The 13,646-nt window shown below is 46.6% G+C and overlaps 1 protein-coding gene across 1 annotated transcript; it reads left to right on the plus strand.

Moving 5' to 3' along the window:
- The first annotated feature begins 5,877 nt into the window (after positions 1-5,877).
- Positions 5,878-11,844, plus strand: Cyb5r1 (cytochrome b5 reductase 1). The gene is made up of 9 exons (XM_075988033.1): positions 5,878-5,952; positions 6,213-6,362; positions 6,507-6,579; positions 7,034-7,140; positions 7,569-7,698; positions 8,367-8,450; positions 9,900-9,985; positions 10,626-10,725; positions 11,055-11,844. The coding sequence occupies exons 1-9, from the start codon at positions 5,938-5,940 to the stop codon at positions 11,225-11,227; spliced, it is 918 nt and encodes a 305-aa protein (XP_075844148.1). The 5' UTR covers positions 5,878-5,937; the 3' UTR covers positions 11,228-11,844.
- Positions 11,845-13,646: the final 1,802 nt, after the last annotated feature.

The following is a 13,646-nucleotide window of genomic DNA, read 5'->3' on the forward strand; positions in this document are numbered from 1 at the left end:
AAAGACCATGTGCACATCTTTAAAAAGAACATAATTCAGCCATGCATGGTAGCACCTATAGTTCCCGCACTTGGGAGTCAGAGGCACGAGGATCTGTGTGAGCTCAAAGCTGGTCTGGTCTATATAGTGAGTTGCAGAGTTCCAGGCTAGCCATCGTTACATAGTGAGTTCCTGTCTCAAAAATAAATAATAAACAATATACTTACATTATTTTTTTTTAGATGTGTCTGACTGTGTACCCAGGAAGGCTATGACCTTGAGCTCACAGAGATCCACCTGCCTCTGTCCCCCGTGCCAGCCCTCCAGTGATAATATTAAAGTCATGTATCACTTTGCTGGCTTATTACTTTTATATGGGTGTTTTGTCTACATGTATGCCTGTGAACTACATGCATGCACGGTGCCCACAGGGCCAGAAGAAGGCATCTATCCCTTGGAACTGAAGTCACAGGTGGTTATGAGCCACCAGGAATTGAACTCAGGTACTCTGGAAAGGCATCCATCTTTCACACCCTCTGGATTTTTTTTAATTTTACTTTTTTATTTAGATTTTATGTGTGGAGATGGGGAGGTTCAAGACAGGGATTCTCTGTATAGCTCTGGTTGTTCTGGAACTCTCTGCACCAGGCTGTCCTTGAACTCACAGAGATCCTCCAGCCTCTGCCTCCTAGTGCTGGATTAAAAGTGTGCACCACCACCACCATCCCACCCCACCTTTTTAGATTTTAAAAAATCATTTTTAATCCTGTGTCTGTACGTATGTGTCTGTGTATTGGTGTCAGTATGTTCACATGAGTGCATGTCCCTGCAGAGGTCAGAGGCATCAGATCCCCCCTGGAGCTGAGTTATAGGCATTAATGAGTCACCTGACAAGGGTACTAGGAACCAGATCTTCAACTTGGGTCCTCTACAAGAGCAGGTCACACTCTTAACCACTGAGCCATCCCCAGCCCTCCCCCCTTTTTAAACCTAGGCTAAAAACAGCCCTAGAACTTAATGTCTTCCTCCAGGGCACAGGGCAGGTTTGTTTATAAAGACAGTGACTCCCTGTACAGAGATTTAGAGGCTGCCTCTCCTGCGATGTGAAAGCTCTGAGAATTCTCCTTCCTCCCTAGAGAAGATCAGTTTGTCTCCTAATCAGAATAATAAAGATAATGTCTCCCCCTGCGGCGAGTTTGACAGTGATCCTTCTCTGTACAAAACCAGACCTTTCCTTAGGTTAGCACGTCTCAGCCAAGGTGCAGATCCTCCATGTGCGCAGTATCCATGCAAGCCGTGGTGAATCATCCCACACTAGGTTCCCCCTGGAACTGGAGGGCAAGGGGAATTATGGCCACATGAAGTCTATAGTGTCTGCATCACCAGGGAAGTCTGGCATGTCCCTGGGAAAGCTATCTTCCTGGCAGTGATTATATTTTCTTCCTTTTACAAAGATTGATTTATTTATAATATATTCAGTACTCCTCCTGCATGTATACCTACATGCCAGAAGAGGGCACCAGATCTCATATTGGATGGTTGTGAGCCACCCTGTAGTTGCTGGGAATTGAACTCAGGACCTCTGGAAGAGCAGCCAGTGCTCTTAACCGCTGAACCATCTCTCCAGCTCTCTGATTACATTTTGCTTTGTGTGTTTTTCCTAGAACCCTTTCTTACTTTATTATTCATACTGTTCAAGGTACTTAGTAAACAGAGACTGTTTCCCCCAGGGGCCTGTGCATGGAAGAGAGCAGAAACATTAGATAGATACATGAGTGTGTTCCAGAGGAGCTGCAGAGGTTTTCTCTCAGCAGAGCGGCACAGTATGCTAAAGTGATAGAAAGAAGCCAGCCAGAGCACTCCAGGAAGAAGCAGGCAGAACTCTGTGAGTTCAAGGCCAGCCAGGACTACATAGTGACACCCACTCTAAAAAAGTGAATCAATTTAATACATTAATTACAATTAAAGTAACTGAAGGAGGAAAGATATGGAAACGACACTAGGTAGGATGTAACTACAGGAATCCGCAGAAAAGATGGTGGTGCTTCAGCCAAAGCAACAGCAGGTGGTGAGACTTGGTTAAATGTTGAACATATTTAAGATTGACCAAGATTAGTGAAGACTGGTTGAGGGTTTGAGAAAAGGAGCAAGCAACAAAATGGATTTTTCAATTGACAGAGAAAATAAAGTCATATACAATGTAATATATTTATATACATATATATTTGAATAGCTCTCACTAACATGTACTTCACCTTACAAAGTTCTTATTTTTGTTTGAAAAACAAAGAATTGAGACTGTAAAACAAAAAAGCACAAGGGAGCTTTGGAGGTAAAAATTATCCTATATCTTGATTGTGGTGATTACACAAATCTATACATGCTTTAAAATTCATAGAACAATACACCAGAAGCCTACTTCAATGTATAACAATTTGCAATTATTATATTGCAACAGTGGCAATGATTCTTCTTAAGGCCTTATCTTTTCAAGGTATACGCTAAAAATATTTAAGAGCAAATTACATGAAACATGAGGTGTTATGGAATATTAGTTTAGGATGTGTTACATTTGCACTTATGGTGTGGAATATTTGTTTAATGATGCAAAGATGTGCTGTATTCTTTTATGTTTGTTGTATTTGTTTACCTCCGTGAAGCTGTATTACTTTGCCTGTCTAAAACACCTGATTGGTCTAATAAAGAGATGGAAGGCAGGAGAAAGGATAGGCGGGGCTAGCAGGCAGAGAGAATAAAAAAGAGAGGAGCTCTAGGAGTGAGAGAAGGAGAAGAGGATGCCAGGGGCCAGCCCTCTAACCACACAGCCAGTCATGGAGCAAGAAGGAAAAAAAATATATAGAATAAAGAAAGATATATAGAATAAAGAAAGGTTTAAAAAAAAGCCCAGAGACTTTTAAAAAGAGAAACGGGATAATTTAAGTTAGAAAAGCTGGCTATAATTGTTAATCCTAAGGAAAAAGAAAGAAAGAAAAGCTGACTAGAAACAAGCGAAGCTAAGGCCAGGCATTCATAAGCAAGAATAAGTCTTTAATCTGGGTGATGGAGTCCCAAAGAGTGAAAAAAAATACAATAAGATTCGCTTCAAAATCATACTAGAAGGGATGAGCAAATTGAATTGCCCAGTGAGCGAAGTGCCTGATGCACAGGCATGAGAACTTGTGTTTTTCACCAGTGCCCATGAGAAAAGATAGATGTGGTGGTGTGTAACTCTAATCCCAGGTCCAGGCAGTGGAGATGAGATGATTTGCAGTTTACAGGCCAGTCAGTGGGTATAGGCAATCAAAGAGCTCCAGGTTCAGTGACTGACCTTGTCTCAAAAGATATGGTAGCAGTTGGGTATAGTGGTGAACACTCTAATCCCAGCACTTGAAAATCAGAGGCGCCTGGATCTCTGTGTAGACCAGGCTGGTCTCGAACTCACAGAGAACCACCTGCCTTTATCTCCCTACTGCTAGGATTAAAGGCATGTGCCACCACTGCCTGGCCCCCAGAGATTTACTTAATTTTAGGTTTTCAGGAAGAGGGGATTCATGAGGTGCTGAATCAAATCCTTGTTTAAGCCAATAGAGTGATGTTGGGGGTGGAATTGAAGTAAAACTTTAGTTCCCCCTTCCATGCAAAACAAGGTCTCTTGTTTTAAGGCTCCTTCAGAGGAGGTAGAAAAGGGGAGTGGTGTTCCACCGTCAGGGTAATGAGCCTGGTTAATATGTGACCTGCGGAATGGCCTGTGAGGCATACAGGGCTGTTAATATGTGACATTGTGAGGCTGCTACTATTGAAAGGCATGGAGGCTGGGCATGGTCTTGTCAGCCCTTTGTGGCCATGGCCTACTTACCTGAAAGGCCTGTTTCCCTGCCTGTGCAACATGACGGTTGAGAGCACACAGTACCCAGGATAAGCCATCTCACCTGACCCAGTAGTTCCCAGAAATGCACTCTAACTGTGTGCCCCTTTGGCTGCCATGCTCTCCTCTTGTTCTGCACCTCTCCCTCCCTGCCACATCCCACCCAGGAAAAGGAGGAGGACCTGGAACCGAACCCGGCAGTAAAAAGGTCAGCGGTGGTGATCTCTGAGCATTAGCAAGTCAGACGCTCCAGAACGTAATCCCATGGGTCTCCTAGAACAAAAAAGAAAGAAAGGGCTGGTTGTGGTGGTACATGACATAGGATATGCTGAAGAGGCAGAAGCAGGAGGATCACGGATTCGAGGCCCCGGTGGTTCACAATCATCTGCAACCCCAGTCAGTTTTCCTGACTTATTTGGGCATAAGAAATGCACATACAAACATACATACATACACACCGGCAAAATATTCAGACACACAAGACAAAATGAGGAATTATTTTTAAAAATTAGAAAGTATGACTCCATCCTCTCCCCCCTTCAGCTTCCTACACTGGTGGGCACTTTACCATACCCGGGCACACGTTCCTTTAGTCGGTGTTTCTGAACTGTGTTTAAACAATGTTTCAGAGCAGACATTCTAGCTGCACTCAAAATTCTGAGTGACATCTTCAGCCACCCCAGAGGGGGAAAAAAATCAAAACCGTCCTTGGGACACTCAGAGTTGACTGAAAACCAAGGCTTCATTGTCCCTCATGTCCCTAAGGTATTCATTTCTGATGTCAGTAGTGTCATGTGTGGACCATTCATCCATCACTGTATCTCAAAGAGCAAGTGCCACTTTGGGAAACATGTCTGAGAAAGCATGGCCATGGCAAATGTGCAGCCCCAGCGGCTTCTGGCGTCTCTTTCTAGTTTTTGTTCCATGCTTGTTCTGTCAATAGAGCTGAGTCCTAAGCCCTAAGGGAGTCTTGGGGCCGTCTTCTGAGGTATAGTATAGTATGGTATAGTATAGTATAGTATAGTATCGTATACTATAATAATTATATAGTATAGTAGTAGAGTAAATGAGCTGCTATCCATTTAGCATTTTGCCCTCTGACAAACATTACATTAAAAACAAGCACATCTCACTAGGCCTCAGAATAGTCTATGAGCCAATTACTCAAAGATCGTTAAGTATATTCATCTATTGATGAAGAAACACAGAGGAATGGAGTAAGTTGTCCAAGGTCACAGGGCCACTAGGGGCTAGAGGCATTGTTCTTGTGTAGTGCTGAGGACCCATACTTGGTGGGAAGCTTGACTTGAACCAAAAGGAAGCCCTTGATTTTTAAAAGATATTGATTTATTATTTATTTTTGTTTTGCATATGAGTGTCTGCCTTTATGTACGTATGTTTGTATGTACATACAAACATAGTATATACCGTGCATATAGTCCCTGAGGATGTCAGAAGAGGGCACCAGAACCCCTAGAATTAGAGTGACAGATGGTTGTCTCAATATAAGTGCTGGAAACGCAGACAGGGTCCTCCACAAGAGAGGTGAGCTCTTAACTACAAAGGCCCTCCTGACTGATACTGATGAACTGATATTGTGAGCAAAATCAGTTGTTTTGTTTGAAGGACTAGGAAATGAAGTTGCCCAGTCACTCTTCCTGAAACAAACATCAGCCTGTCAGTACAATTGTCTGGCAAGGCAACCTGTTGGGAAAAAACAACAACAACAAGAATTGCCATCTGATGACTTCCTGTTCTACTTTAAGCCTGTCTCTGGCTCAACATTCCACTTTCCATGAGGCTTTTAAACTAGAAGATACTTATCACGCGAATTAGCCTGGCTCCATGTTAGACGGAATTGTCATCCCTTCCCTTCGGGGTACTTGTAAGTGGCGGAGACCCGAAAGCTAGAAGGAAGAGAGCTGAGACTGCCTAGCTAGCCGCATCCTTGGACCACCCAGTCCATAGGGAAGAGGCGAGCCACGCCGGCCCTCCTCCCTAGACCACGCCCTGGAGAGCTCCGCCCCCGGGCCCGCCCCGCGGCGCATTGTGGGATCTGTCAGCCCCACTGGAGCGGGACGCGGCGCTAGGTCATGGGGATCCAGCCGGTAAGACTCTCGCTCGGTGCCCCGGACCCGGGGTCTCCGCCCCAGCTGATTCTGGGCAGTTGGTACCGCGGGACTGGACTGTGCCAGCCCTGGATGCCGGGGTTTCGCTGCACCAGCTGCGGGCTGGGGTCGCTACTCCGCTCACTCCTGCGGCTTTGGCATTCTTTCTCACTGGAGCTCATGATCACCTCCCCTGGTCCCCCACCCACCTCCTGGCTCTTCTTCAAACGTGGCGATCATGCTTCCTCCTCTACCCGTAGAACCCGGTCCTGCTAGCCTCTCTGGGGGTGGGGCTGCTTACTCTACTCGGACTGGCTGTGGGTGCCTATGTGGTTCGAAGATCCCGCCGGCCGCAGGTCACTCTCCAGAACCCGGATGAGAAGTACCTGCTGCGATTGCTAGACAAGACGGTAAGTTGTGAAGAAGAGGGGTAGGGAAGAGAGGGAACCGAAGTTCTCCTGTTTTGAGGGATAGCATCCACTTCAGTTAGATTGCTCCAAGGGACTTGGCAGACCAGACCTGCTTGATGAAACATCTTCTCGTTCATCCTCTAGACTGTGGGCCTCAACACCAGGAGGTTCCGCTTTGCCCTGCCTACCGCCCACCACATTCTGGGACTGCCTGTGGGTAAGGAAAAGGGAGTAGGCTTCTCTCCTTGGCATCCTACAACGACAGCGAGTCACTACTTAGCTATTTTCCCTGTACACATCGTACCTCTTTCCTCACTTGGCTTCGAGTCCATTCGTTTATAAGGGACCACTCCTTTAGGGTGTGGCATCTGTGCCCCTAGTCATCTCTAACCTCCGGTACTCCTTCCTGTATCCTGTGGGACTTGTCATAAGCTCCCTCCCACCCCAGCAAAAACTTCCCACCTGCTGCTAACGTCCTGACTGTAGCTGAGGGAGTTTCTCAGGTGGGAGGAGGCAAGAACGGCTGCAGAGGGACTTTCCCTGAGGCACGTTCCTTGGACCCACACCAAGAAGCAAAATATTCTTTTCTCTTAAATCTGAATGTTTTGGAAAGGTGACAGGGACTTAGCACCATCCACCGCAGCTTATGTAACCCTCCCCATGGTTCCCAGGCAAGCATGTCTACCTCTCGGCCCGAATTGATGGCAGTCTGGTCATCAGGCCTTACACTCCTGTCACCAGTGATGAAGACCAAGGCTATGTGGATCTTGTCATCAAGGTAAGCGTAGAGAAAGGAAATCTCGGGGCTGGGGAGATGACCTGGTCTTTAGGTAAAGAGTTTGAATTCCCCAGCACCCATGCAAAGCTGGACACAGTAGCCCATGCCTCTGAATTCCCAGCATGCCTCTACTGGGAAATGGGAGGTGGATACCTGAGAATTCCCATAAACTCAGAGTTTGGGGGCCAGGTAGCCTTCCAAGAACAAGAAAGATAAGATCCTGTCTCAAACAAGATGAAAGACACAAACCAACATCTGAGGTTGTTCTCTGACGTCTCTGCATTTGCTGTGGCAGGTGTACACACGCGCGCACGAATGCACACACACGCATACATACACGTTACATGCATGCATACATACACGTTACATGTGTACATACGCACACATATATATGCGTACACACATTTTCTTCCTCTATGCTTCATCAGGTTTATCTGAAAGGTGTGCACCCCAAATTTCCTGAAGGAGGGAAGATGTCTCAGTATCTGGATAGCCTGAAGATTGGGGATGTGGTGGAGTTCCGGGGGCCAAGTGGGTTGCTCAGTTATGGTGGAAAAGGTGAGTATCTGTCTTTTCCCTCCTACTGTCTCACTTCTGTCCCTACAGTCCCTCGGTACAGTGTGCATATGTGCACGTGTGTACCTAGGTAAGGTCTCCTAAAACACCTCTGCTACAGAAAGGCAGGTTTCGCCTTGCTCACCAGCTGTGGTGGACAGCTGTGGAGATTATCAAAGTACACCTGTGCTCCTCCTCCCCTCCCTCAAAGATTCTTCCTTCTGGCTAAGAACGGAAGGAGAAAGCTTTTAGCCCTTCCCAAGGGAACAGCTGGGTGCTGTGCCATACTCCTGGTGAATGTTCTGGACCACTAGGGAAAGTAAATTCACCCTGGCCCCGTGCCTACCGCCTCATCAGGGAGCAGTTCTCTTCCAGAGGGTCTTTGCCTCACACCCCTTCTCTTGCCCTCACTTGGCTCTGAATCTTCCAGGCTGTGGGTACCACTGGGTTTCTTTGGAGTGTGACTTCTGTGCCCCCACTATGTGAACTGACTGGTAGGCAGACAGCCCAGCCCCTTTGTTCTTCCCACATCATTGTCAGGGCAGGCTGACAAGTCCCAGGATCAGATTCCATAGCAGCTGCTAAAACAGCCTAGGGCATATTTTCAATTCTGCATTTGTTTATTTAGTTCTTGTTTTGAACTGACTCTAACCCTTCACTTGACTTCTCAGGGAATTTTCACATTCAGCCCAACAAAAAATCTCCACCTGAACTGCGAGTGGCAAAGAAATTAGGAATGATTGCCGGAGGGACAGGTCTGTATCCCTTGGGGGGGACAGTTTTGCTTAGCGTTGTTGGGCTTGCTTTGCAGATTCCGACGTGATCTCAGGCTTTGTAATAGAGGACTAGCTATTAATCAAGGGACCGACATCATTCACCCCTTCATCACTGTCTAATCAAGGGACCATCATCATTCACACCCCCCATCACTGCCTAGACTTCCCCAGTAGCTTAAATCATAAGCAAGGAGAAACAAAAAAAAAATCACAGAATGAGAGCAATAAACCAGGAGCGTTCTCCACAAACTGAGTGGGTTTAATGACTTTGAGAAAAACAGGTAAGTGAGAATAGGGGAGGAAAAGACCAGGCCTGGCCCTTCAGGTCTGAAGCTCTAGATACTTGGAATTTGAATCAAGAGGCTCACAAAGTTGAGAGTCTGCCTAGGCTACATCCATAAATACAGAGTTCTAGCCAAGCCTGGACAGTTTAGTGACCACCTAGCATGCTCACCGTCCTAGATCCAAGCCTCTATATCTCCAAAGAAAAACAAGAGTGCTGTAGAGTACCACTCTTAGATACCTGCTATCTGTACGTGGGTAACTGTGAGCCTTTCTCGTCTACAAATGAGGAATTAGAGATTCCTAGAGCTTAGGTTTCCATAGTTTTTGTTTGTTTGTTTGGTTGGTTGGTTGGTTTTAGTTTTTAGAGTCAGGGTTTCACTGTGTAGCCCTGGCTGACCTGGAACTCATTCTGTAGACCAGGCTGGCTTCTGCCTCCCAAATGCTGGGATTAATGCACCACTACTACCTGGCTACCACAGGTTTAGTTAGTAATGGTCACAGACAGGATTAAAATCTGACTTTGCCTGATTCCAAAGAACTTATTCTTACCCTCTATAAGCAGTGTTCCATAACTCTTATCACGGAAACAGAAGGGACCGTAGTGACCTAGGACTTTTTTTTTTGATGGGATCTTATGTTATGTAGCTCCAGTTGGCCCAGAACCCACTCTGTCCTCGTGGATACGAGACTGAGTGCTGGGAGGTAAAGATTTGTGCTACCATCTGTGTCGGGCCTAATCTATAGTGCTTGCACTCCTACCTCCAAGGGACTTTCAGGGCAAGTGTCTTAGATTGACTCCTTAGAAGGACTTGAGACAGAGTTTATGTAGCTTTGGCTGTCTTGGAACTCTGTAGACCAGACTGGTCTCAGATTCACAGAGATCCGCCTTCCAAGTGCTGGGATTAAAGGCATGTGCTGCCACCGCCCAGTTTACACTATGTTCTTATGTGAATATTAAGCTCCAGAAATGTAGGTCCTGGTGAATATACAGGTGGAGGTCAGAGGATTAGATACAGCAGGAAAACATCAGGGTGTAAACGATAGGCTTTGAGATGACAGTTGGTCAGCGAAGAAGTCTGGACAAAGCAGAGAGAACACGTCTCTCCAGCCGGCACATCTCACCATGGGATTATCCTCATGCAGGAATTACTCCAATGCTGCAGCTGATCCGGGCCATCTTGAAAGTCCCTGAAGATCCAACCCAGTGCTTTCTGCTTTTTGCCAACCAGGTTGGTTTGCTTTTCTCAGTCCCAGGACTCTAAGGTTGGCTGTGTGGATAGACGGGGCTGAGAGAGGAAACTGGCTCGGTGCCTATTCTAGTCTCTGTCCAGAAGCCCTTCTGTGAATACAGGGGCCTCCATCACAATAAGAAAGAAAGAGGAGGACTAGATAGATGAGGATGCAGATTGAGTTTATAGTCCCCACAAGGCAGCTTACAACTTTCTCTATCTCCAGCTCTACAGGATCTGACACTCTCTCCTGGGCTCCAGGGGCTATGGGTGCCAATGCAATGCACTTACATTCATGCAGGCAAAACACTCATAAAATAAAAATAATGACTGTATAAAAGAAAGAAAAAAGGTGCCTAGTATTAAGCCAGTTTCATCTCTGGCCCCCAGGGAAACGAGAAGATGGAGGTGTCTCACGCTGAGCATAGGAACTTGGACCTTCTTGGTCAAATATCCCTTTGTAATGTGTAAATGAAGGTCACTTCCTGATCCTTAGCACCTAAAAGTACTGCCAAGCCTTGACTCTTCCTAGAACTCGAGCATGCCTTTAGTATTCCCTTTCCTTCTTGGATGGAAGGTTGTCATAGCAAAGTACTTTTCTGATGTGGGCCTGAGGTTTCAAAGACTCTTTGCATTTCAGACTGAAAAGGACATAATCTTGCGGGAAGACCTAGAGGAACTGCAGGCCCAATATCCTAACCGCTTTAAGCTCTGGTTCACTCTGGACCATCCTCCAGAAGGTATCTTGTCATTTCTGAATATCTAGCTAGTCCCTTATTATCTAAACAAGCCACATCCCTGCCCCTCTGTGAGTTCTGGTTTGAGTAAAACAGACCATCCTGGCACTGCCAGAATCCTAAATCTGTGTGCACGGACAAATGATCTCCTGGTCCTTTCCTTCGGGCTCCTGTTTCTCAGGTGAATGGCAGGGATGTGGCTATAGTTGCTGCTGTAAACTGAGACCTTCTCAGGAGCCCCTCTGGGTCTTCTCAGGGGTCTGTCCCGGAAGCGCCACAGCCTATTGCTGACGTGGATCGGAAGTATCTGTTCTCCTCTCCCTCTACCCCAGGTTGGCCCTACAGCAAGGGCTTTGTGACGGCTGACATGATCCAGGAGCACCTGCCCGCTCCCGCAGACGACGTGCTGCTGCTGCTCTGTGGGCCACCGCCAATGGTACAGCTGGCCTGCCACCCGAACTTGGATAAGCTCGGCTATTCCCAAAAGATGCGATTCACCTACTGAGCATATCGAAGCCTCCCTGACCCCATGTGTGCAGTGGTCCCTAGTCAGTTCTTGACCGCCATGAGACCTAGTGCCTTTGCTAAGAGCATCAGCCTTTCGCGTCTCATCCTGGAACCTGGCTGCTTGCGGAAATGACACTCCTCTAGCTAAGGCTGAGTCACTTCCAGGAAGCCTCCCTTACCCTAATCTCCATGTGATAAAAGGTCTAGATGAAGCTCACAAGGAGCAGTATCTTCTGTAGGGCCAGGAAGAAGGGAGCGTGCACAATTGCCATAAAGCTGGCTAGTTCCTGAGACCACCATGGGCTCACCTTCTTAGTGTCTGTGATGAAAGGAATGGGAAATGGACATTTTGCTCAATATTCAGCACTTCACCTACTATTTATGCGAGTCCAGGTTGAGTGGGCTTATAGACGTAGTCCTACGGAAACTGAAGGAATGAAATTATTTCCCAGAATTCTAACCCTCAGAGATACGGTCTTACTATATATTTGCATGTGTATCTTTCAGTCCCTGCCTGGGCTCGAGTGAAATGTTTACCCACAATTTAAGATTGCTGCTTGTACAAGGAATCTCTGGTTGTTCAAATAAATGGAGCTGAAGCCCTGATGATCTCAAGGAGTCATTGTGTCTGGGCTCTTTGTCTCCCGATGCCTGAGGACACTGGAAGGGAAGGGCTCCCAGCACAGGCTCTCCTGGGTGTTTTACAGAGCTTCTGAGGAGCTGTGCCGTGTGTGGAAATGTGAGCTGCCACCAGACCCAGGGCTTATTCCTGCCACTGTCCTGCAAAGCCAGAGTCCAAGTCCTCCCTGGAGGCTTTAGAGACGGGGGGTGGTGGGAGAAAACACAGTTAGAGGGGACTTTTAGAGTGTGGATAGCCTTCCCAGAGGTCCTTTAATTTGGTCAGTCTTCCCCTCTTTCTGTGGGCCTGCCTTCACGCTATTTATCCTTCAGAGTGCCCAGCATACAAAACAAAGTATTGTCTTTCCATTTGGAAGGGACATCTGCCCCTTTAAAAAGTAACCTGACATCACCAGCTCTGAACAGATTTGGTGACTGGACAGAGTTGGCCTCTCCCAGGCCCATCAGTCCTAAATAGCCTTCTATGCTTGAGAACTCAAGATTCAATCTCTTCACTTCTCCCAGGGTAGGACTAAGGCAGCACTGTGGCTTCCTTATTAGTCTCATTGGGAGAAAACAATGGTTGGGATTCAGTAGGAAGGTCAGTTTTGGTTTGGTTTTTTTCCATTTTATTGTGTATGTGTGGATGTTGGCCTATATGCATGTCTATGCCCTGCATGCATGCAGTACCAAAGAATGCTAGAAGACAGCATAGATCCCATGGAACTGAAGTTACACACTTTTGAGAACTGTGGGTGCTGGGAATTGAACCCAGGTCCTCTGGGAGAGCAGTCAGTGATCTTAATGGCTGAGCCATCTTTCCAGTCTTGCAACATTGTTTTTCTGCATGTAACTGGGTATCTGTCTCTTACACTTCTGGTAGAAGATTTATGAGACCCTCCGAATTCACACACACACACACACAAAACACACTTGCTCACACACCCTAGTGGCAAGAGAACAGATTTCTTCGGTAAATCCTATTGGTGATATTCCATCTAATATATCTTGATTAGACAGTATGTATGCACCACTGTTCTGTGAGCTACCTCACCTTCGGAAAGGAAATTCTTGCTTAGGATGATGATCTTAGTGAAGCAGCCCAGCAAAGAGCTTCCTGCATGGAAGCTTACTAGTCCTTGTTTTGTGCAGAAATGACTGCAAACATCTATTAAGGACCCATTATGTGAGCACTCAAAGTATCCTGAGGTTACAGCCATGACCAAGAGTGGATGGTGGTAGATTTTCTCCCCCAAACTCCTCCAAGTCTAAACAGACAAGTGGCAGATCATCTCAACAGAGTGATCGACACCACTGCAGAAGTATAGGGTCCACAGAGGAAGGAGCGGAGAAAGAGCCAGAGGAGGAAGATCTTCACATCTTGTTGTAACAGACATGTACCAGGTGCCATGCTAAGAATTCCGCCTACGTTGCACAATATAATCCTCATGCTAATCCTGTGAGTTGAAGATTAAGGATTTGCTAAAGGAAATACAGCCGGTCAGTAGATGGCAGAGCCTGAAACTGAATTTGGGATTATCTGCCACCAAAGCCAAACCTAGAACTGAGCATTGTAAACTGCTTGGATCTTTTGGAAGGTGGTGAGGGAAGGGCGGTGCATTGAAGGATCCGGTACAGAAGCCGAAGTGAAAGAGAAGGCTGGCTAGGAAAGGAAACGGGGTGTACGTGAACCCGGAGCCCATGCTTTTAACCAGAACAAAATCGACTTCGCTCTCCTGGGACATCCACCTAGCATCCATACCTTTCCCAGCATCTAGAACCGTACTAGAGGTGCATCA

Source organism: Microtus pennsylvanicus, chromosome 10 (assembly GCF_037038515.1).
Source record: "Microtus pennsylvanicus isolate mMicPen1 chromosome 10, mMicPen1.hap1, whole genome shotgun sequence".
Taxonomy (NCBI): Eukaryota; Metazoa; Chordata; class Mammalia; order Rodentia; family Cricetidae; genus Microtus; species Microtus pennsylvanicus.